Source organism: Triplophysa dalaica, chromosome 7, assembly GCF_015846415.1.
Source record: "Triplophysa dalaica isolate WHDGS20190420 chromosome 7, ASM1584641v1, whole genome shotgun sequence".
Lineage (NCBI taxonomy): Eukaryota > Metazoa > Chordata > Actinopteri > Cypriniformes > Nemacheilidae > Triplophysa > Triplophysa dalaica.
This window is the reverse complement of record NC_079548.1, coordinates 13,348,557-13,373,283: the sequence shown is the minus strand read 5'-3', so window position 1 is coordinate 13,373,283 and position 24,727 is coordinate 13,348,557. Positions and strand designations below refer to the sequence as shown.

The following is a 24,727-nucleotide window of genomic DNA, read 5'->3' as shown; positions in this document are numbered from 1 at the left end:
ATTACTTGTTAAAGTAGCGTGTATATTCACTGATAATCTCATTCCTCCCTCTCCACCAGGTCTTGGAACAGACCTCAGCACCACCACACAGTCAGGTGACTTGTCCTCAAAAGAGAGGGACCGGGGCCGGGCCAAAGATCGCAAGCACCATCACCACCACCATCATCACCACGGTTCTGTAGATAAGGAGCGATACGGACATGAGTATGGCCACAGACAGTCAAGAGAGACAGACCGCCGCTGGTCTCGCTCGCCCAGTGAAGGCAGAGAGTGCCTGACTCACAGACAGGTGGGAAACTCATTCATAAAGGAAATCCAACTTTAGCTGGTGGTTGTGTTATGGACTATGGGAAGCATTATTTAGTTTGTTCAAGATGGTCATTAGCTCATCCAAAATAGATGATATGTGGTTTGATAAAGACAAAAATGAAACAAAATACAAATACATGTGAATAGTTTTAAACATAAATGCAAATTCAACAACACTATATGATAGATTTTGTTATTTTTCAAGTTAATTTTAGTTGAATTTAGGTGAATTAAATGTGATTTTGAAATATCTGATTTTATTCTATATGAATATATTTATATTGCTATAAATGTTTAATTCATTTCTATTTATAAATTAATATTTATTACTATTATTATTATTACTATTATACTTGTTTCATTTTTTATTATTTTAGTCAATTTGCTCAATTTAAACTTATTTCAGTTTTAAAATTAGTTTAGTTTATGTTCTTCAGGTAATATTTAGTCCAATATTTTATTTAAGTTTAGTAAACAGGAATGTTTTTATAGTTTCAGTTTCAGTATTAGTAAACTATAATACCCATCTTGAACCAAAAACAAGCACACATCTTAAGATCTGGTTTAATTTATAAAAAGATGATTGCTAACAGCTACCAGCTTAGATTTCCAAACAATGTAACATAAATCATCTCACAAAATCTACACATAGTTAATATTGTGGTCTTATAGTCAGGAGGACCAGTAAAAAACACCAGTGATATGACTGAATTACTGAACTTAAAAATGAGTCAATAATGTTTAGATTTAGCTGTGTAACAGATATTATTATATCAAGATTTAAATCAACAGAATTACAACAGAATTCAATTCTTGTTTTTGTGTCCTCTCTTTTCCCTTATATGCTGCTTAATGTTTGGTCATTTATTTCGTTGCTGTTTACATCGGACGCTTTGCTCTACTGCTATTCAATTTCGTTCATCCTCGCATCGCTCTCTCTCTTTTTCTCGTCCACTTACGACTACTCTCTTTTCTCCTTACTGCTGTTGTGTCTATGCGTCATCTCCTACTGTCTTTCTTCTTGTTGTGTGGTTAATTTTGTCGTTCTGTTTTATTTGCCTTGTTCCATTTTCATGTAGGGCAGTAGTTCAGTAAGCGGGAGTCCAGTCCCCTCAACCTCCGGGACCAGCACACCCCGCCGCGGCCGGCGTCAGCTGCCCCAAACCCCAGCTACGCCCCGGCCTCATGTCACCTATTCTCCCGTGGTCCGTAAAACCATAAGCACCCCCCCTCCAGGCCAGCAGAACCGACTCCCGACCCCCACATCACGTCGGTTTTCTCCACCTGGCCCTGAACCTCCAGTACCCGCCCACCGCCACCCTTCCCCTCCCCACCACAGTTCTGCCCGGCATGCGCACTGGGCCCCTAGCCCTTCAGAGAACGTGGAGGGGGACGGTTTCTACGACGACCAAGACTACGAGTTCAATCACGAACCTCCATCCTACGAGCAAAGCCCGGTTCAAGCCAACCCTCACCCCCATTCCCCCAGGACTTCCCGTCATACTGCCCCACCTCAGGGTCAGCCACATCCCCGACGCATGCCGAACGGCTACCGTTCCACCTCGCCCACTGCACACCACCACGCCCCCGCCCACCCGGGACCTCATAAGCCACCCCATCCCAGAGGGCCCAGAAAGGGCCTTCATGAACCCTACAGTGAGACTGATGAGGATGATTGGTGCTAGCCTCTGGGAAGAGGGGAGCGAGGGAGGGGGGCCAGGACGAGATCAAATGGGTCCTCACACAGTCACAGGAATGGACTGCCGAAGAACAGATAGCCGATCGTATAGGCCGGCTCAAAGCAAACAGGAAAATGTATTCTGAGCTGTCCAGGGAAACACTAGGCAGTATTTTGAATGTTCATGGGGAAATCAAGGCATGATTTTGTTTCTTGTTTCTTTACAATTTCTCCACTGCCAAGTGTTTCCCTGTATGAGATGGACTGCTTACAGTCGATGCAAAGACTGGGGAGGTGAAAATGAAATCCTTTTCTCAGCCTTTTTCTGAAGAAAGAAAAATTTATAAGGAGGTGGAACGTCTGAACTTTCGGGACGTTTCATGCAGTCCCTTCTTAAGGCCATAATGTTGAAAATGCTAAAGACTAAAAATGAAAATATGAGCTCATGAAAAAGAAGGATCACCTTTATATTTTGCATAACTTGACTGGAGGTTCATTTAATGCAAAAAACAGTCCAGATGCTGGGAAATATCGATGAGTTTTATCATCTGTGTTTACTGTTATTAATTCAATCCCAGTGAGGCGATTGCCCATGTGGGCAAGTTGTGGGTGGGTTGGAAATGGGCAGCCTGGACAAATAAGAAAGCCCACCCTGCATTTCAGACCCCAAACTCAGAAAGCAGAATCACAAACGAAAAAAATTGGAGAGGGAAAAAATGACAAGCTCTTCACTCTTTCTTCTTCGGCGGCTTTGTCTCCTGCTTCTCATTGGAAACATTGGAGTTTGAATATTCTGTTGCACTGCCCAGCTTTGTTTGAACTTCTAGAAAATAAATCCCTTGGAAATCCTGCATGATTGAAAAAAATATCAACTGAGAAAAAATGTAAACAAAGAATCTTTGGATAAAAGGGGGAAAAAGGGGGGATAAATTCCTTGGCTCTTTTGTCATGTCTTTAAAGTTCTCTCTCTCCTTTCAATACCCTCACTCCCTCTCTCTATGATCTCTCTGTCTTGTAGGTGTGAGAGGTGATCTTTAATGGTTTTACAACAGATTTGGGGCCAAATGACACATGCAATTACAAAAAAGAATAATGAAAAATGAAATTAAGCTCGAAACTTTTGTAACCGTTTTATTTACATTCCTCTGTCGACGTTAAGGTGATTTTTTTCACTTGCACCAAAACAGATATAGGAGCACACACATACAGTATTATACATAAAGACCTACAAAACACATATAACAGACATCTCTGAGTACTATTCCGAGTGTGATTCCTACCGTCTCTTACACTGTAAGCGTGATCTTCCAGTCTTCCAGGTTAAAAATGAAGTGAGAGAGAGGGTTGGGTGGGCTACGAGAGAGAGAGAACCTTTTCATCTTTAGATTTTTTTTATAATGACATTGTGTATGTATACAGAAATCACATAAATGATGATAATTGATGATGGTGATGATGAAGATGATATTGACGATGATGTTTTTTCATTTGATTTTGTACCTGTTTTTGTATCAGCTGCTCTCTGCATCGCCATACATGTTGTCACGTGAGTTTCGTGTAGATGGTGTGTGGAGCTCTGTGGTTGTGATCTGTCGTGGGTCTTGACAGAAACGCGTCTGACCTTCAACTCAGTGTCCTCAGTGGCTCCGTGACATGAGCTGTTTCCATGGAAACACGTTCTCAAGCACATCACTGAGCGTTAATGACAGTTTGAAGCATGCTCCGTCTGATCTCAAGTCTCTGTAACTGTGAACGCTTCTTATTAAGAGGAGAAAATAAATTATAATGGGTATGGATCTGGGTGAATGAGAGGAGAGAATTGATCAGTTATTGAATATATTGATATACATGTAACATTGGACTCTTTATGGAGGTTTAGATAGTTTCTAAGTTGGCTAAGGTTATAATTTGAGTTTTAGATCTCCTCTCTTGCCTCATATTTATAATTTAAAGAAAAGAAAGGCACAGTGTTTGTCATATTTAAAAAAGAAAAGGACTCTTAAAGTCACTAGACATTGATAAATGGTGAGAAGGTTACTGAGCTCCACTACCTCTACTCGGTCAGCAGATGGCGCTGTGATCCACATTGTTAAGCAGCCAGTGGTGTTGTTTCTGACCGTCGGCCTCTTTCTGTTTCATGTTTATGTCAATGACCTGTACACTGAGAGTAGTACTATGTGTCTGTCACAAATGGTGCACCGTTCTGTTTTCAGGAAATGTAACACAGCCAATCGAAATGCACAGGAACATGTAACACAGCCAATCAAATTGCATGGGTGAAACAACGACCGGGCCTTTTCTGCCAAAACTTGTCTCTTGTGTCCCCCTGATCTTTGTGTGTTTTTGACCCACATCTTCGACGAGGTTGAATCCTCTGTGGGGTGACCCAGCATACACGGACACACTGCCAAACAAGTCATACACCTTGCAGCATGTGCATAATAAACAGATGTATGTAGCATTTATTAACACTTTCACGCACATGAATCACACACTTGTGGTAGGCAATTCTGGAAGTAGCAATTGTTGTGGTATAAGAGTGATAACAGTTGGCATTTTCTTTCGTTTGTGGTTTGTACGTTTCAGTATGTCCACTAATAACTGGTGAGTATATTGTCTGAGACTGTGAACACAAAGTACAAATCCAGGTTCCATGTCTCCACTTGATAGTTTAGATAGTGTTGGAATAGTTTATCTATGAACTGCATTCTTAGGAATGTATTACTGAGATCAGTGCCTTATTCACTTTTGCAAAATCAAAGCTGTCGTTTAGAATGCATGTCTCAACCCGTATATAAAGCTGCAATGGTTTGCAGTTTTTTCCCACTCTGAAATTGATCTTCATACTTTAAAGACTTAGTTTAAAAACAATTAATTAACACACACACATTAATATATATATATATTTTGAGATGCAAAAAAGGAAAAGATGGACATTTATGTGTGTCTGTGAGCAGTGTGTGTTTGGTCTATGTATGTGTACAGGATCAAAATTCACTGTGCGAATGATTTTTCATGCTCATTTGCATGCACAATGTACTATCAACTTTTTGTGTGTATGTGTGAGGCTTCAAAAGAAAAGACAAGCAACAGTCTGGATAGGGCATTGACATTTCTCACTGTCTGTTAAAATAATACATCACTACTAACAACCTCAGTCCATGTTCTGCTAACAACTGGCAATTTAAAATACAATGCCAACATGCAATGTGAGAGTCACGTTGTAAAAAGAAATAAAAAAATAACTTTTTCAGAAACAAAAAAAGTAGAGAAGTATTTACCTCAAGAACTGCATGTGCTATGTGCATGCCACGGCTTTTGAAGTCAACTGCAGGAATAAAAAAAGAACATTTTGTAGAAAAACACAAACGACTACAGATACATCTTTTTTAAAGTATCATATTCCTTTCTGCTCTATTTATAAAAAGAAACAAAAGACTAATCTAAACGTACTGTGGGGAGGAAAATAACTTTGGTGTGATTTGAAAGTTGTTCCTTTTTCTGTTTTTAGCTGTTTTTTTCTGCAAACTGAAAGGAGAGACACTTCAACACTATGTTCAGGACACGACAATATGATTAATGTGACACATAAGAAAAGAAATAAAAGTGTCAAGAAGAACAATTTTGCTGTTTTTGAGTTGGACCAGGAGTGTGCGTGTGTTGAGTTTCCAATATCTCCCACTATTAAGCTTTTGATTCTTACACAAAAAGAATGTGTATAGATGGTTTCATGGGCCGCACGCACCTGGCCTGAAGGTAACTTCCGGTGTGTGCATTGTTATTGGCCTCGCTAGTTGTTAGTAATATAACCATTTATTTTATATTTCATTTATATCAATAATTTATTGTATATTGATTTGTATTCAATTGCAACTACTCAAGAGTTATTGATTCTTTGCGGAGGTCTACTGGAAGTTAAGTTTAGGCCACATAATGTTTGTGTGCACTGTTGCTGCTGAAACTGTCCATAACAATACTAGATGCGAATTGCTTTCTATCATTTCCCATTGTGTGCTTATATGAGGTCAAGTGCTTTACCTAAATTGAGTATGTCAAGTGTTAAGAGCATTTTTCGACAATCCATTCATTGCACTAGTTACATGGTTGCTGTTTGCAAAATGCAACAGCGCGGTCTTGAACTGTTCGTGCAATTGCTTCTGTTTTGTTTAGTTTTTTTGCGTGTTATTAATGTTCTATAAACCAATACCAATTTTTCTGAAATGAACACCTAATTTAAGATGGCATTGAGTCTAAATTTTTAGACAAACCTGTTATTGCAGCATGTTTGAGAATGTGCCAAAGATCTTCGTATTGTGTGGAAATTGAAATGATGACCTTAAAGACCTAGAAACAATGCATAATCTTAAATTATTATTGAATTTAGAACCATAATATTTACATTTTGCAAAATACAAAAAATGTATATATTTTAATAGGTTAACTGGCATAGCATGGCATCACTAAGTGTTATGAGTCTTAAAGAATTCTAAACTGAAATCAATGAAAGTCAAAATGTATATCTTTCCAAAACTTGTATCTCCATGTTTTGTGATTTTTGTTTTGTTGTGAATCGTTAATATTAGGCACTAAGGATGCAGCAAAATATAAATGTTGCCCATAATTGGTCGATATACAGTATCTAAATATTAATATAACGTTTTACTGAGACTGAAACAAAAGGCAAAAAATGGACAACTTCTTTTATTTGAAAACATTCACTGCAGAAAACAAGGTGACATTTAGATCTTTGGTTTTCCCATGAAAAGCATGTATAGTTTACACTACTTGAAGATTCTTAAACGTTTAAACATTCTGGTATAATTTTTTCTTTAATGACCAACTTATAGATGTTCCTCTATGAGCAACCCACAAAAGTGTTTTTAATATCTACAAGTCTAAAGACAAAAAACATTCAGACAGCAATAAGCTTCAGAAAGACATGTACAATAGTGTATTTTAACTGTGAACAGCGTGAACCTGAAGTGGTTTAACCAGAGTTTATGAATGATAATATATCGGATATAATATATCAGCCTGATTGACTATCGGGACGATAGAGATAACATAAAATATCACCGTTTATCGATCGATATACTGAAATGGCCGATAATTTACTGTGCATCCCTATTAGGCACCCTTTATTTTTGTCACTGTGTTTTGCAACCATGCAATAATTAAAAAAAGCGTTTGTTAACTTTGACAACACAGCATGCAGTTTAAAAAATACAGTGTTTTTTCCTTTTCATGAACAATGGTGAATTTGGACAAGGCGTCAGAAGGACGGCGATGAGATTTAGCTCTGATTTTTAACATAGTCTCAGACTATTGGACTCCATTTGTGCCAGCAGTGCTGCCATAGCAGTATCTTAACTGAACAGTCATGACAAACAATAATCATCTTTTTACCCTTGTTTTGTCCTTTTACGATTCTGAATGTGTGTCTGTGTGTGTGAAGTTGTGCTGAGCCGAGAGTTCTAAAGTCATTTGGTCAGGAGATTGCAGCAGCAATTGCATTCCTGTGAGATTTCAGACACTAGGCTCAGATTTCAGACTGCACAAGAGATGGGAGGGAGAACTCATCCCATTAGCAGGACAATTGATTGGCCACACAGGCATTCATCAGCCCCCCTCCCCCTTTGGCTGTCTGCTGTATGTCGCCCAGATGTGCGGATGTGTGAAGGGTGCTGTCCTTCCTCTGGTCTATTAATACCTCCTTCCGCTCGCTCACACATTCCTCTCTTTCTCTCGCTCTCCCTGCCCCGCTTCCTGCTTCCTTCCCCCTTTGAACATGGTGGATGATTGTGCTGCGTCAACATCACAAATGCACATGGATCTGTTCTACACATATTTGGGTGTTTACACATGTATTTTACAGTATTTGTTGAATTATATGTGGTAGGTTAGTTTGGCATCAAAAATAAATAATTAAAATATCTTATACATTATTGTATTGGAATGAGCCTCACGTTTTGTTTATATTTCCAATCATGTGTAAAAAATACCAACGCTATTACAACTTGTATTATTAAAGCCAACTGTAACTATAGTGCTGATAGGGTGAAGTGACAAGTTGTGGTTTAACAACACTTTCTGATGGCCCATTAATCCTTTATAAGCACCTCATCGTTTTACTGCTGTTACTCTTTTGTTCTCCATATCCTGAGCCATCTTGGGGTTGAAAAGAAGTGGGAGTGTATAAGACATGACAGCGATCATCCGGCCCGATGCGCTCACCGCTTCCTGTCTTCCGTGAACACCTCCTGCCCGCGAGCCACCGCACCCCCCACCGGTCACATGACCAATACTTTCAACAACAGAGAGCAAACGATAGCCGACTCAGAAAATTTCCCGGAAAAACCGGTCTTCGCATAACACGTCACACACACAAAGTATATATATAGTAGGGAATATTTTATTGTACAAAAGTGAGGTAGACAGTTAAATCAAACAATGTGTTTGTAGTAGCTTATGTTGTTAACAAAAACCTTGTCAGTTGCTGGGCTGTTTGGTAACCTTAGCACCTTACATATTAAATACGTACTTTTGGACCACAGTACAACAAGTCATTCTTGGCAAATGAATAAATAGTCAAAGTTCATGTTCAGTCCACGAAAGTTCGAGATCTCCCCTCGTGGGCGAAATGTCCTCAACGATGAGAGAATTCACGAACATCACTCAGAAGTTTCCAAAAGAACCCCGCACTTTGATGACTTGATCGACACCATTGTGATCAATCGTTGCCATCTCCAGATCTGGCGATCACTTTCAGCCAAGCGCTACCGGGACACCGCTACCGAGGCAGATGTGTGCCACAATCCGCCTTTTCCCTCTGTAGTGCGCAAAGTTCACTTTCCTTCACTGACTGCACAATATATTGTGCTGAGCTACAGATATTGTCCTTTCAAAACGTCACAATTGCTCTCGGCATATGCACAAGTGACAAGGAGTCCAGCTTTCTACCGCAATTCGCGGGATTATTCTGGGATGTCTGTAGTATTCCTCTGACCTCCCCGCTGTTCAGTTTGGCTTTTTTGCAAGGTAGGAAGTCAGGCTCTGTGGCTGTCTTGCTCCGTCGCTTTCTGGAGTGTCGGTCCTGTCTGGTTTGGTTGCAGTTCTCTTTGTCCACTGTGGGTTCTGCACGACTGTGAAGATGTTGATCATGTTCGTGCACGTCGTCCGTAAATTGCGTTTTCACAGATGATACTTTGGAAACCGTGGAGCTTGTGTCCATGGGTTCTTCTGTCTGTGATGTGTTATCTGTGACACTGGGGTTGTCACACTGTCCCTTGTTCTCGCTTTGCAGTCTGGCGGAGTGGTAGATGTCCCTTGCAGATTTCATGACGAGCGTCAGCAGCAGGCTCCGATGGAGCCGGAGCCCACCACGCTGGGTGCGCGAGCTGTACATTTTACCCAACGCCTGGATCATAATCTGCTTGGCCTCCGCTGTGACATCCATTGTTCTTCTTTAATTTCTACTTAATTAACACCGAACACCCGCGTATAAAACTTATACATATACCGTTCATTTAATTTCTCTGAGCTTAGTTCACTTTCTCAGTCTTCTCATTCACCGGAGTAAACCCCGGCGTAAGGGCATCGGGCTTTATATAAGTTTGGTGACGCATGCGCTAGTGATTGACATCCGGGCTCCTCCCAGAACTCGCTGCTCTGTTTGAGGAAATGAGTCCGATTACATCAGGAAGAAAGTGATACTGTCACAAGACTTTTGATGATTAAATGCTCTATTAATCACGAGTTGACTACCACTTGACTATTAATGACTACACACCTTTAGGAATAAATTATTGTTACATCATTTTAATCATAAAAAAACAATACAATAGGAACATTTTCAGTTTTAGTTTTAAAAGGTATTCTTATGTACAGATTTACATTTCACTGCCAGTTGTATACAGGTTAATAAATGTTAAAATAAAATAAAATCTTGAATCAAAAAATATATCCGACCTGAAAACATGACATGTAATTAAATATAGATAACTCGACAATACGACACAATTACAAATGCTTCATTTTCGAGCTAAAAGGCCACTTTCATTCCTACGTATGTTGTTAGCGTTCGCATTCACTTATGCCCATATAAGGAACATCCGTTGGATGTTTGCTCTGTGGAAAACCCATGATGCGTGGGAGGGGTTCGGGCTACTTCCTGTTGCCTTATTTGATTCAAAGTATTTCGTCATAGCCATAACTTCACACGATTCGCGCGCACAACGAGCGTCAAGCTTCCTATGACCATTTACAGGCTTCATCCAGCTGTTGTGCGTAAAACATTGAGGTTTTTTTTCGAAAATAAATGTCCTCGATATTACCTTCAGTTCTAATTTTAAGGTTATGTCTTATCATCTTTTGGTTGTTTAAAGAGTATAGTAAAATTTTGAGATTATATATAAGAGTATATATATATATATATAAACTCCGTTTAACCTGTTTTCTTTGCAGTATTTGAGGTATAGACAATCTTTTCTGTTATCTTGACCCGTTTCTCTAGTTTTCGTTTTCTGCAAATAAATGAAAATAGAAAGAATATTTTTATTTGAAATTTGTGAGAAATATGTTAGTAGTTCACATTACCTCAACACACCTTTAAATAATACATTTTGAAATCAGGTCTCTGATTTACTGTGCTCACAGTAACAACATGGCCAATTAAAATGATTACACTCTCAAGGTTCCCGCATACTAAAGCCAGATAGAGGGAAAGAATTCATCCGAGTTCCGGACATCTACTGAGCTCCAGAAGTTATTCAGTTGATGTGTCTCACAGTGTTGACAACAACAAATGATTTTAAGCGATTACAAGAATGTTTCCAAATGTTGGATCTCCCACTGATCAGGAATATTTTGGTGATTAAAAACAAGCACAAATTATTGTGAATCTGTTTTTTTTTGTTTTAAATAACAAGATTTGATAAACACATTGTGTTGCCTTAAAACATCACTGTAAATCACATGAAGATTGAAATAAGATGTAAAGTTTAAATGGTTATTACCGTAATTTTGTAATGCAAAAATTGTTTACATCGTTGCTGTCCTTCCAAAACCTTAGATGTCCAAATTCAGAGTTTTCCAGGAAATGGAAAAACACTGTAATTTAAATGATGAAATACTGTGCTGTTAAAGTTGACAAGCAATTTGATTTATTGGTTAGACATTTGCAAAACCCAGTAACAAACATAAAGGGTGAATAAAGAAAAAGAGATCACGAAATATGGAGATACAAGGTTTCAGAAGGACAGCAGCGAAATGATCCTTATACATAGAAAGGTATATTAGATCATTAAAAAAAATTCCCTCATCCTTTAGTCATCATCTTGTAATTTTAAACCTTTATGGCTTTCTTTCTTCTGCAGAACACAAAATATGATATATTGAAGAATATGGGTAAGCAAACAATGCAGTACCCATTCACCTTTATTGTTTAGAACCAAAACCAATGTCAATGGGTTCTACCATTAACAACATTCTGCAAAAGAAAGAAAGTCATACAGGTTTGAAATGACAAGAGGGTATCTAAACGATTACGGAATTTTCATTTTTGGGTAACTATCCCTTTAAACCATTCTATGTAGCCACTGAAACACGTCAACCAATAAAGAGCCGAAGAGGACACAACAACCTTTGTTACAAACTTTTATTAAGATATTCAGCTGTATCCTTTGACTTTTCTCTTACTCTTTTTTTGTTTTTACAGTAGTTAATGTGCAATTACTTTTGATAATATTGGGTCACAGTTAGGGATTCACAAAGTTATTGGCACTTTGAACACAGACAGAATGGAGTGGATGAGCACTGGCATTACAGGGTCACTGCATGAGCACAGCTGGGTATGGATTACAACTCATGCTGATAGTGCACGACTAACAATCAAACTTCATTAGTGCTTCTATGTAATATACAGTATATAGATTTGTATAGGGATGTAGTTATAGAAAGTGAGACACTGCATCGTAAAAAAAGGTTTACAACCAGTTTGTTGATTTGAGCTTTCAAGCAAACTGAAGTCATCCCCCATCCTGTCTGTATTTCTCTGTAATTCGTGATATCGTGTCCGGACGTGAATTTATCTGGCTGTCGCGCTACTTTTCCAAAACATCTGCAAAGTTGGGTTATCATCATTACCATTCTCATATCAGGGAGAAGACTGAAAGCAGAAAGTTGGGTGGGCTGGAACAGAATGCAGAGAAAGAGGTGAGAGTATCTTTACGTGATATATCTGTTATTTAGAATGAAATAGCAGTGCTGCACTCTGGGTAAAGAGGCTTAGGTTGACAAAACATAGAAAATCTGCAAGCCAAAGAACAACCTGCAAATACAGGCAGCCTGTCACCCCAGAACAGACAAGACCGATTTCTGCTTTTATAGACGGAACAGTCACTGTTTATATGTATTTACTCATTCGATTTTTAAACACTCCTCTTTAACCTTTCACGCCTTTAGTGACCATTCATTCCACTGACCAACAATACATGGTACACCAACAGACTGTACTACAAGAATTTTTTTTTGACTTAAACTCTCACACTCTTTCTCCACCCACACAAGCGTCTGCTATGATATCTATCTGCTCTCTGAGACACAGTCAGACTGAATTGCAAGGTGCCAGGAGAAGGTCTATGAACGTGAACCCCTGCAAAGGTGCTTTATTCAGGCACAGAGATCAGACAGACAGGCAGTGTGATATGAACATCCTGGCCTTTTATGATCAACACTGGTCCCTTAGTTTCTACTATACACATCCCTTAAAAATCTTTTGTATGCTGGGGAGTAAAAAAAATAGGGAATAAAGACAAAAAAACTTTTTGAAGGTGAAGTGTATACTTTTCTGTGCCACCGGTGTGACCAAACTTTCACAAACAGACCCCCGTCCCCCCTCACTGGTCAGGGAATATTGCTCAAATAAACAGAGCAATGTTTTGTGCTAAGCAGCTGCAGTCATTTTATAAATTGAAAGAAATTACACACTTCATCTTGAACTTCTCAACAGGAGCAAATCTTTCATCATTCTACCAGAAGTCATTTTTCTCAGGTATGACACCACCTGGTGTTGACTGTAAGTGGTACATCTAAGCTGCAGTAGCAACACACAGAAAACAGGTGGCGCATGAACACGGTGTTTCCTCTCCAGCAATGCATGCAGCATATGTGATCTGTGCCATCAAAATGGAGGACGCATAAACAATGGCACAGTCATATCCAGCGAGAGGAGACTCGACGCCCCACCCCGAGACACACGCATATACGATCCGTCTCCCACAATCCTCCTCAAAAGGCACCAGTGACCCAGCAGGCCTTTAACATCTAAAGAATAGCATACATAGCACCAGTATATCCCTCACTCTGGCCTCACCTTCCCAGCACTTTAGTCCATACAAAGAAATGAAAAAATACTCAGTACTCGATCACCAGGCAAACATCTCTATATTGTATCCTTAAAAAACTTGGCAAGTCAACTCTTTCACCTTGAATTAGTAGTATTTTTTAAAAGTAAATACAGTACACTTGGTCTGTTAAAAGAATAGAAAGTAAATGAAAAGGGATGCATGCACATCTGTGTGAAATTTTTAAAGGCAGAATTTGTAGGCTTGTCAATGTTATATATTTTCGCAAAAGAGGCATTTTGTTTTCTGGTCCAAAACGGAGGTCACTTTCTTGAACCAGACTGCTTTAAGAAGTAAACTTGCCCATAGTTCACTTTATTTGCTACGACATGAGCTCATGAAACAAACAAATAATTCCCAGATATACAAACAGCAGGTAAGCCAGACTTGGTTATGCAAATAATACAAATAAAATAGTTTAAAAAAAAAAAAAGAGTAAACATGAGCTAAAACAAAAGGGGTGTAAGACCTAATGTAAGCCATCAATTAAAAAGACAAACGGCTTGTTAAAAACACGGTCAAAATCTGTTCAAGAGTCTCTTCAATATGTACATCAGTATTCAGCGTGGCTGGTCGTACACAGGGGTGCATCCTGTTCCAGACCAGACGCATAAACATCCACGAATTTAGTCCAAAAACCATCGAATACGCTCTACAAAAAAGGTGCACAATCCAACACTCTCCTCTACAAAAAAGGTGCAAAAAGCTCTAGTTCAGTCTACGAAAAGGTGCAAAGAGGTCAATATCCTCTATAGGAAAGGGGGCAGCTACTGTACTTCCCAGGAGATCAGTGGCCCAACACGCAAAGATACAACACACACACACACACACACACACACAGCCTAAAAGGCTGAGATAACTAAGGCATGAAATATTAAAATAGCCTAAAGTATCACATTTCTGGCATGTGCATTTAAAGCCATGCCCGACCGAACATTAAGACATCACCTGTGATCCCATTCAAATCCTGATGGAAATCTGAGCATATGCAAAAGTTCACAGGTTATAGCAACTTATAGGTGGCTGAATAACTTTAAAAGCATCAGTACAGGATGTGCCTCCCATACACAAACAATGAACCAAACATACCTTAAATCCCCAGATCAACACATCACCCACATGCAAACACACACTGCCAACTATGTGCAAGGAATGTATACAGATGGTGACTTGGTCGGACACAGACATGCTTGCCTAAGCGAGCACAGACACACTCTCTCACATGCGCGCACACACAGCTGCCCAAACAGGGAGATGGGCAACACCACAGAGGGGCTTAATCATTCTGCACCTCCTCTCCTGGGACACAGGCAATGTAAATGTAAACCCTCCTCCACTCCCAAACACACACAAAGTCAGACCCAATCCTTAAGACAGTAAGGTGACTAACAATAAGAAGCACAATTTTCCTTCCCCCCCGGGCTGTAAATGTGTGTTGTGTGTGGAAGTGTTGGAGGGGGGAGAAAGCTAAAAGACTAACAGAAAAAAATCTAAAAACGTATTTGCTTCCTACAAAGTCATTCTGACTTTTTGATGTTGAATCTCCCTACATCTGATTAAACAACCAGTTCTTTGTCATTGAGTTTGTATTAGTTAGCCATGGCGCCAATCAACAGACACAAGTTTTATGTCTAAACTGGCAACAAACAGACTGAACCAATCAAATTCAGGCCCGGTGATGGCATGATCGTTCAAGAGGGTCAAACCAAGCACCAATCTTTGATAATCCTTATGCAAAAATATTCCATTTCCTACCGTTTCCATTTAAAGCCTCTAAGCAAGGTGTCTCGTCACAAACATTTAAAACAAAAAGAGAAAAAAAAATACATTTGAGATTTTAAAACAATCCCTCCATCTCTCGCACTTCAAAGGTGCGAGGCCATAAATATATTCTTATCCGTTACGTTCTTTCATCTTTCATCAACTCTGGATTTATATATCACACATAGTACAAAAGCAGATGGGGAGAGGAGAAAAATGTCGACATAAAACAAAGAACGTGGCAGAATAAGATCCCACATACTTTCGAGAGGAATGAAAGGAGAGGAGGATATCAAATTCTTTCCGTTTCAGGCAGACCGAGAGACAGAATATGCAACCTGCTTCTCCTTTCCTCCTCGCTTTCTTCATCTGCTGTTCCTTAGATCTTGTGACAAGCACATTTGCTCTCTCTCTCTCTCTCTCTCTCTCTCTCTCTCTCGGGCCAAATACAATCGGCTAGTCTCGCTTAGCCAGATGCTACAAACTAATACATTCAATTTCAGTACAGTGAAATGAGGGAACCTCACCCTCAGTGTTTGTATTTGTGTGACATCCGAAAACTTTTCTGGTCCTAATTACGTACTTAGAATCGTGACTATATATTTATAGCAGAGCATGGAGGCAAAGGGAACTTTTTCTGTGCAAAAAAAGGGTTATTCAGCAAAAACAAAAACAATTGAAAAGAAAATTGTGCCCCATCATAAACCCCTTGTGTCCTTACACTAGCCTTTACAGACTGTGCCATCTTCTCCAATCTCCTACCCGACTCTCCCTTCCCATCCCAGGCAGAAGCAGCAGAGCCCAGAGTCACGCAGCAGGGTAGGAGGTGGGTGGGAAGTGGGGCGGCAGAGGGGATGGGGCAGGGCTTTCCTTGGCTGGGCAACTCACTGAAACAAAGTGCCATTGTCTCCGCCCACACCCTGCAGAGACTCGCCCGAGGAACCTCCAGTCTCCACGGGAGTGCCTCCCTCCAAGCTCGCCGTTTCATAGGTAGGCTCTGCCCCCATGCCTTCCGCTTCCATCTTGATGCTGTCAGGAAGGAAATTGGCATAGGCGTCGCCCTCCGCCATCAGTAGCTTCAGTTTAGGGATCCAGCTCTTCCTTACCACGCGCCGAGCGTTTGTGCACATGTCCGCCGCGATGGCATTCATCTCGCTCTCCTTAAAGCTGGTGGCAAAGTTCTGGCAGTAAACTGTTGACAGAAAGATAAGGGATGGGGTCATATGTTGGTGCAAAATCACACTCTTTGTAACACCTGCCAAACGAAAGTGAGTTGAGAACATGTAGCAGCTATAAATAATACAAAATCTTTCTTTTTCATTTCTTTTTTAGGGTTGTCAAATCGATTAAATGCATAAATGTAACATTTCCAAAATAAATGTTTGCGCTTATATAACGTGTGTGTGCCGGTATATCTGCATAGATACATTATATATATTTATATTAATATAAACGCATATATAAACACAAACATTTATTTAGGTATAGATTAATTGTGATTTTTCATGCAGGCCAAGTATTTTTCATGCTTTCCTCTGAATGTTGATGAGAAACCACACAAGTTTTGTAAGATGAATCATTCTCTGTCTCACCATGAATCTGCACTTGTCATGCATTGTGAAGAATTTGTTCATAATATTTTCAATTTGCGGCATAATATTCCACATATGAAATCAGAATTCTTGACAATATACTTCATAAACTTTAATTAGCACATTTGCTGCTGAAATTTCGAAGATGTGCTGAAAATGTATAGAAGTTAATGCATTTAGTGTCACAGGTAATATAAAAGTTTCCAGGCTGGTTGCAATGTTAATTTGGAACATGTGGGTGAAATGTTATAAAAGAGGACATAAGAAAACTCACACTTGACTGCATGCAACACACGACTGTCCAGTGGCTTACGGCTGGGGTCATTGGTGGAGGAACGGATGCCGGTTCCACAGCTGTTGGCCAGAGTGCTCCTGTGTGTCATTTATAGATAGGAAGAGAGTTAGAGCAGATCATACAGTCTCACAATCTCAGAAGAACATGTCCCAGACTCACCGATCAAAAAAAGCAGCCAGCAGCCTCCTCAGAAGCACTTTGTGTCTGGTGCCTGCACTGACGTGACAGTTCATCAGCTGAGCTCGTGAGATGTACACGCTGGTGCCTGTGAACCGAAATAATCACTTGAAATGGTGTGAAGCCTCATTCATATTAATGTATATAAGGTGACACATAATAAAAGATTATGACAAACTCTTTATGACTCATCAGCTTGCATGAATGCATAGTAATTACAAAAAAGATGCTAAAAGAATGTAAAAGCAGAGTGAAAGTAAGATATATTTTTTCACCAATAAAACTGGTAACTGCATTTTCTAAGCAAATGTCATCAAGAAAAATTTATTTTGCAGTATTTGTTGATCACCGATCAAATGTAAGCAAATCTGTGGCAAAAAAATTGTTTACTCTTTTTTTAGAACAAGTCAAATGTCCTTGTTTTTTATTGAGGCACACAAGACCTTTGGAACAATCTCAAGTCCTGCTGGGATAACACGGATCATCAGGTACTGTACAAACTTGTGGAAATGCCAGCTGCATGCTGGGGAACGTACTAAAAACTAAGACATTCTGAAATATAAACAAACACACACACACATAGAAGTGCCCAAAGTGATGTTTTTGAAAAATTAATGCCTTCGCGCTTTATTCAAACAAAGTATTGAATATTTATTTAAGATTTTCTATGCAAGTTGCTAAATTGTGCTTGAAGTGTAATCTGAAGCTCAGTTTTGAGAAGAATTTCAGGAGTCTCGGCCAAAAAACACACTTCTTTCAAGTATATTTTTCAAGTATGTAGTTTTTCAAGTGTTTTAAGTCAAGGCTCTAATACTGTAGACTAATGACAACGGTAATCAAGAAAATAATAATATCTGATAATAATGTAGTTAACGTATACTTATATACTTCTGCAAGTGTTTTGTATTTCTATGTTTTTCTGTATATTAGAATAAAACCCATATTCCCTTATATGCTGCTGTATAGTTCGTTTTATTACGACAACCCTGTATACATGCAGTTTTTAGGATTAAAACTAAAATGTTGAAATGTCCGTTGGTCACTATAATCCAAGTCTGCCTAGATGATGAAAAACTAGATTTCAAAAGCTTATTTTCCATCATGCTTTAATTAACTAAGCATTTTCTGTCTTTTCCTCTGATTATTTCCATTTTTGCTTCTCATTCCTCCAGCGCTTTTGAATTTGTTCATCTTTTAATGTCTTTCTGATGACATTTTTCCCAAAGTCGTTTTATCGTTTCTCCTTCTCAATTCTCATTTCATTTTCCACTTCATATTCCTTCATGTCTGATCATGTCCATGCGCTTTCTTTTAACGTTTCTAGGAAGAAACCCCGAGCAGCATGTTATATATGACTGCTGTTTAAATAAAGTCCCAACGATTAACAGAATTCATGTTTCGATCCTGTCGAACAGCCCGGAGTCATTCGGGAAACGTTATCACATGCAAATCACATAAGCCTCCATTTACTCACAAAAACCTTTTTACGCCACAATACTGAAAACACAGCTTCATACACGGTTGACCTATCAATCACCGCATGAGATCATTTGCTTTTCATGGGTAGTTGAACATGACTCAGAAGAATGAGGCTGGCAATCTTTCCTTTAACAATTGTATAGATAAGGTTTATCATTATTTTCTCAGCAGATGTTTTCTTGACAAAGAAACACACAAAAAGTGCATATACTGTAGAAAAAGGGTGGCTTGAACAACAAAGATAACCTCTATAACACACCTGCGATTCACAATGTTTTGGCACATGGTTGCTTTTTAAAGAATATTACCGGTTCTCACATATCGTACAGGTATGAGGGACAGAAATGAACTTGGACTTCGGAGCAAAATGCCACCAGAAGTCACAAAAACGGGCTAAGATATTAACAACGTTGTTTTGTAACTTGATATTTTATAAAAGAAGAGAAAAGGAGAAAATGTTCAATGCTGAGGTACTTGAAGTACAATAATCTCAAACCTGAAACTAGCTCCAGTTTCTCTGCGGGGTCACCTTCCTCGTACAGTTTGGGATGACAACGGTTACCGATCTGGGCAATGAGCTCTGCAGGGAGAGAGGCGAGATCCTGTCGCCCGCGCATCCTGGGCCGCGTCTCCGAGTGGTCGGGGAGGGCTTCCACACGCTCACCCGCTGGAGAGCAGAAAGAGGAATGAAGTTTCGAGTTTTGCTTTATAAAGAAAGTGTGTGTGAAGACAGTTATGAAGATTAAACCAGCACGCAAGTCTTTTGACTCTCAAAAACAGACAGATAATACAAAGCTCTTGGGACTGAGGCTAATAAAAGACCTGTGAAATCCAAACGCATCAGAAGACATTCAGTTTTCATGCCGTCTGAGAGCAGATAAGAAGACCTTCTGATAAAATATTCATGAGTTCTGAACAGTTGAGGCATTTAACAAAAAGTGTGAATTTAGCATTTAAGCAGTAAAAAAGAAAGTACAGAATAGTTTGGCATGTTCAAACAGAAACCCGTCCGACTTGACAAACTAAGGCTATGCGTAATTACGTACGACAACCCATATTGATCTAAAGGTTTGGTTTTAGCTCAGACTCACCTGCAGTGCCCACGTTGAGCATGCTGTACATGGTGTACATGTTGCAGATCTGCCTGTACTGCTCTTCAGTGCCGTCGTCCACCCCCTCCTCCTCTTCCTCGTCGTCGTGGTAAGAAATGGGAGAATCGCTGGCGTAGGCGCTCAGAGTACCAGGGCTGGTGCCTTCCGGAGTGGCGCTGCTTGTCCCATTGCCATTGGTGCTGCCGCCGTTGTGACCCCCTGTTCCCATTCCGAGACCCATGTTTCCTTGCTGCTGGATGGCGCTTCCACGTGGCATCTCTTGAGAAAATCGAGCCGCCTTTCTCATCCCTCCGCCGGCGGATCCGCCCGAGCCTCCTCCGCCTTCCCGATTGCTTCCTTCCCACAGCCGCTTGGCCACCGGCGTGCACACCACCGAATAAGGCGAAGCCTCTGGCTGCTCTGTCTTCACCCGAGACACCAGAGGCAACGGCGTCAAGCAGGCCGTGGGCCGACTGGCTGCCATAGCCGCCACCGCACCCACTCCGTTAGAAGTCGTCTGAGTAACGGCCGTCTGGGTAACGGGGCTCTGAGGCTCCGAAGGGGGTGTCTCTTCTGTGTGAAGGCCCTGTGAGTCGCAGCTGGGAGAGCTGACCTTCAAGAAGAACTCTGTGCCCTTCTCCATGATCTGCTGGATCTGGAGGAAGCCGGCCGTGTACATGAGCAGGAACTGGTCGCCTACATTCATGCTAAGGCGGCCGGTGTAGCAGAAGGCCAGGATCTGTTGAAAGCTCTGGGGCTGAACGGCCGGGGGCAGCTCCACCATAGTGGAGGTCTTACTGCCCGCGCTGCTGTTGAAGAGGTCACGGAAGTAGGAGCTGCTGGCGGCCAACACGGCGCGGTGAGCTTTGAAGGTGTGGCCTTTTACCACCACCGAGACGTCACAGTACAGTCCCTGCAGACGCTGCTCATTCAGACACTCCAGGACATTGTTGCCAAAGTTTGGGATCGCCATCTGAAGGGTCTGAGCCATGGCGCTATGGCCAGCACCGCCACAGAAATCTGAGAGGCACCAGAGAAAGAGAAAGAAAGAGATCTTTGTAAGCGGTGGAGAGTTCATCCCGAAAGACTCATTGCCAACCATCATTTACTTTAAAAGCTCTAAAATCCCCTGCACAATACAATTTGTCGCAAAGATACAAATGACTAAAGGCAATGGACTATTACCCTAAAAGGTGAGTTGTACAAAACCACAGGGTTGAGCTTGCAGATACCTTTATCGCACCCGTCTTAAACATCCAACCTCAGTCTGCAAATAATAGGGGGCTGGTGAGCAGACTCTTAAATCCAGTGAGCGGGATGTGACTGCTAATCTGAATGAGATGGTGATTCAGCTGAGACAGAGATAAAATGGCACTCTTTACAGTACTAAAGCAGGGAGGGGGGAGAGACAGAGAGAGATTCGAAACCTCACAGCGATTGAGGTCATAGTTGAGGAAGAGGGTGGAAAACAATGGGCTTTGACTGACACTGCAGTCAGTATTATTACCGCTAAATGTGACACCATGAGCGAAGCCATCATTAAAGCTTGTGGCCCTACTCGAAGGGAAATTCACTGTAAACAGTTAACTTGCGCTTTCTTCTTTTTTATTGGGTTACTCAGCATGTTACTATGGAGTTTAAAAGTTATTACTACAACAACAAGCCCATGCTTACGATTCCCTCCTTTTAAGGAAACGAAAGCAATAATATCGATGAGAACGATTTGCAAGTCAGCGAAGTGACTAGATACACCTAGACTGTATTCCTTAACCGACATCTTCCCTTATCGTTTAGCAACCACTCGATTCGTTGGAAAAAACGGCCTTCAAACGCAACACACATCTCGAAATAACTCTGCCAACCATGAGACTATGATGTGATATGCTTCACACGTTACGTTTACTGAACAACACTCCGCGAGGGAGAAACATCTGGGCAAACACACAAACATCACTGGATCTGACTTCTGATCACACAGAACTAACAGGACGTTCATGGTAAAAGAAGTACCCTCTTTGTCCGACTACAAGCTCTCTCCCTAACTCTCCCCCCTCCCCGGCATGCACACACACAAGCCATAGACATCAGACAAAACGGCTTGTTTACAGTTGGCCAGAGAGCGGTGGCACACATACACACAGAGAGAGGCCCAGGGTTTATTTAAGAAGTTTTCCTTTGGGGTGGGGGAGGAGACGGACACCATAGGTATAGTTTTCACGGTGTGTGTTTGGTCACTGTCCCATGTGAGATATGCAAAGAGTGAACTCACAATATGTAGACTTTGAAGAAAGTATTATACTTAAAAAAATTAAAGTGAACATTTAATGTAATAACTTTTAACCCAGCAACTAACTCGAATAAAAAAAAATCAGGTAAAGATATTTAATGCCATTATTCTCAATTAAATGCAAAAGCAAAGCTTATATTTTATAGTGTGAATTCGTGTATCATGGGCCACATCTTCATGTCCAAAAAGTAGCTACGTTTACCTGCACTCACCCACAATATAAATAAGATAAAATAACGTGACGTCGAACTGCAGACGTAGCCCCTCAATGTACACCGATTCACGAGACAACGCTACTTATATAACAATGCAGAATTCAGTACAGAATATATTAACAAAATGAGCAGCACAGCTTTGGCCGCCAGACCTACCCGTGCAGCGGTGTTATGATGCTTTAGCGGCGGCAAGCAAACCGTGTGTCAGTCAATTTGCCCGTCCGTCCGGAGTTCTCCACTGGCACGGGCCGGGGCAGCAGAATGATGGCAAACGCGCTCACTATGACCCACTCCTTGAGAAATGCAGCACCTACATGCGAGCGAGCAACAAACGGCGCGGAGAAAACGCGTTCAGTGCGGGTGAGGAATTCGCCGCGACGCACCGATGATCACATAAAACGAGCAAGTTTGCCAATACGGTACACATCTGCCTCTGTTGTCCCGCGTTCGCCAATGCACCGCATCGAGAGAGAGCGTGCCTACATCCTCGGGCCTAGACGGGTCCGGTTTGAGAGCACACAGTACCGCTGAAATGAGGGCTTGCCCCGTTCGCCACGCCACTCAGTTAACGTTTCAACACTCGGGAATCTTTAACGGTGCAACGGATAGGTTGGCGGATTAATATCATCTCCGTGCACGGCTGCATACTTTTTAACCCCGCGGAATGTTAAGTTAATGTTCCGTAGCCGTTCCGTGCTAGTTCGGACACCCCCACTTTATCTTATTTTACAGACATCAACAGGTCATCCCGGGACAAATGCACGAACCGGGGGCGAGCCAGACTGAACCAGCGCTGTCAGTAGGGGGGGTCAGTTAGACACCGCCAGTACAAAATGATTTAACTACTCGGCGCCACAACAACATCAATCACGGTCAACGCTGTATCGTCCGATAACGTTTCCGTTAACAGATTCAAGTGAGCCAGTTAAATTGCGTTTTTATAACAACCAGATCTGACTCCGGAACATCTGCCAGCACGAGTGTTCAGCCATGTCAGTAAGGTCGGCGAAGTGGTTAAACTTTTTGTTGGTACAGTAGTCTGTGCCCATCCCCCACCGCACACCTTCCCCAAAACAATACCCCCCAAAATCTCAAAGCCATCAGATTTCGGCAATAAACGCCAGGACATCCGAGGACAGTCGCCCGCGCGCCGTCTTCGGATGTCACGTAGCCTCACATGACCCAGCGCGGAGGCTCGAAGGCTGTATACTCACCCCTTAGCTGGAAGCCGTTTCAAAGTGTTTCAATGGAGTCCGACGCGCTCGCTCGCTCGCTCGCTCTCCTTCACTCTCTCGCCTCGTCTGTCTCGCGCTGGAAACAGCCATTCATTGTGGGCAGAGGCGCAAAGTCGATCGCAGAGCTATCGAGTTCGAACTCTTTTCCAGCGGGATACGGAGCGCAGAGCCACAGATCATGCATAGACTAGACATGACTCCCCATCGTCACTCAATCGCATGATCATCACAGGCACAGCCTCAATGCCAGGAGACCTATCCAGCGCCGAGATGTATTTGCGCATAGGCTGGCACAGCAACAGCGAGAAGAGCCACCGCCTCGTTTCCATACGTGCGCAAAAAGTAGGCCATGCCTCTGCGTCTCGCCAGAATATAGAGCGAGCAAGAACGCCATGAACTCATAACTATGCACAGAGAGAGAGAGAGGGAACATTGATGTTGTTATTTTAGTGCTTGTGACCAGTTTAGGGTTACTTGTATTAAAGCAGCATTTTGTTTTTGGGTTGAATTACATTGAGTACCAAATTGATTACTATTATAGCAGATTTGCATGTAATATTTTCTGTATAAAACCAAATTAAAAGCAAGAAACAAATCCCCTATATTTATTCACAACAGCCCGAAAGTAATTATAACTACAGTCTTAGGCTAGTGAGTAATGTTTTGTATTTTTTGTGTGTGTGTAAATCTTTATCAAAAGATTTTACTAGGCAAGAATCATATACTCACTGTAAACTCGAATAATCCATTTAAAAGGATCGTCACCGTGAAAATGACCAAAATCCTAAAGTCATGCGGTATTGTAATCTACCGAGAAAACTATATGAGCACGTGACGTCACAGGCTGGCCCTATAGATGTCCTTACATTACCCCAGTGAGCTACATTTGCAATTGCATTTTTGTGTTTGAAGAAACGTGCGCGCAGGCTTCCGTAGTCACGATTTTGAGAAAGCGAAAATATTGGGTTGCCAGATTGGTGTACGCTCCTGATTACGTTTCACTTTTGTTTGTTTTTCACGGGTTGTAAAAGTAAGTTTTGAAAACAATTGTAATAATTATGATATTAAATATAAGAAACATTCCATTCTAAGTCACTAAATCAAAACATATATAGTCAAGAATTAACTTTTGCATTATAGAATAAATGACACAATATGAATACCCCATAAACTTTAAAATAAAACTGTACCTAAAATTAGTTTGCA

General features: G+C 41.0%; 3 protein-coding genes across 23 annotated transcripts in view; 1 reads left to right on the top strand and 2 right to left on the bottom strand.

Moving 5' to 3' along the window:
- The window catches only part of cacna1aa (calcium channel, voltage-dependent, P/Q type, alpha 1A subunit, a), a 75,006-nt gene extending 70,554 nt beyond the window's left edge, over window positions 1-4,452 (top strand). For 18 of the 19 annotated variants that reach the window (XM_056752775.1, XM_056752792.1, XM_056752789.1 and 15 more), the window contains 2 exons: window positions 60-289; window positions 1,389-4,452. In XM_056752775.1, coding sequence (XP_056608753.1) covers window positions 60-289; window positions 1,389-1,994 — 836 coding nt within the window. In that variant the 3' untranslated portion in view covers window positions 1,995-4,452. The remainder of the gene's footprint in view (window positions 1-59; window positions 290-1,388) is intronic. The other variant, XM_056752790.1, reaches the window with a different exon arrangement.
- Window positions 4,453-8,381: 3,929 nt separating this feature from the next.
- ier2a (immediate early response 2a) lies at window positions 8,382-9,573 on the bottom strand. The gene has a single exon (XM_056752277.1). The coding sequence runs from the start codon at window positions 9,441-9,443 to the stop codon at window positions 8,889-8,891; it is 555 nt and encodes a 184-aa protein (XP_056608255.1). The 5' UTR covers window positions 9,444-9,573; the 3' UTR covers window positions 8,382-8,888.
- A 2,051-nt stretch (window positions 9,574-11,624) lies between these two features.
- LOC130425861 (nucleus accumbens-associated protein 1) lies at window positions 11,625-24,406 on the bottom strand. 3 transcript variants are annotated; one of them, XM_056752274.1, is made up of 7 exons: window positions 24,251-24,406; window positions 23,501-23,925; window positions 19,785-20,804; window positions 19,190-19,360; window positions 17,197-17,302; window positions 17,017-17,114; window positions 11,625-16,342 (listed from the first exon to the last, which is right to left on the bottom strand). In XM_056752274.1, the coding sequence occupies exons 3-7, from the start codon at window positions 20,773-20,775 to the stop codon at window positions 16,035-16,037; spliced, it is 1,674 nt and encodes a 557-aa protein (XP_056608252.1). In that variant the 5' UTR covers window positions 20,776-20,804; window positions 23,501-23,925; window positions 24,251-24,406; the 3' UTR covers window positions 11,625-16,034. The 3 variants fall into 3 exon arrangements, with proteins under 3 accessions (XP_056608252.1, XP_056608254.1, XP_056608253.1); XM_056752276.1 differs by lacking the exon at window positions 23,501-23,925; XM_056752275.1 differs by lacking the exons at window positions 23,501-23,925; window positions 24,251-24,406 and adding an exon at window positions 22,443-23,279.
- Window positions 24,407-24,727: the final 321 nt, after the last annotated feature.

Coding starts and splice junctions, on each gene's coding strand:
- LOC130425861 (XM_056752274.1), bottom strand. CDS start 20,775: ATGGCTCAGACCCTTCAGATGGCGATCCCAAACTTTGGCAACAATGTC. Junction 17,303..19,189: donor GAAACTGGAGCTAGTTTCAG/GTTTGAGATTAT, acceptor TTCGGTTCACAG/GCACCAGCGTGTACATCTCA. Junction 17,115..17,196: donor CTGGCTGCTTTTTTTGATCG/GTGAGTCTGGGA, acceptor AATGACACACAG/GAGCACTCTGGCCAACAGCT.
- ier2a (XM_056752277.1), bottom strand. CDS start 9,443: ATGGATGTCACAGCGGAGGCCAAGCAGATTATGATCCAGGCGTTGGGT.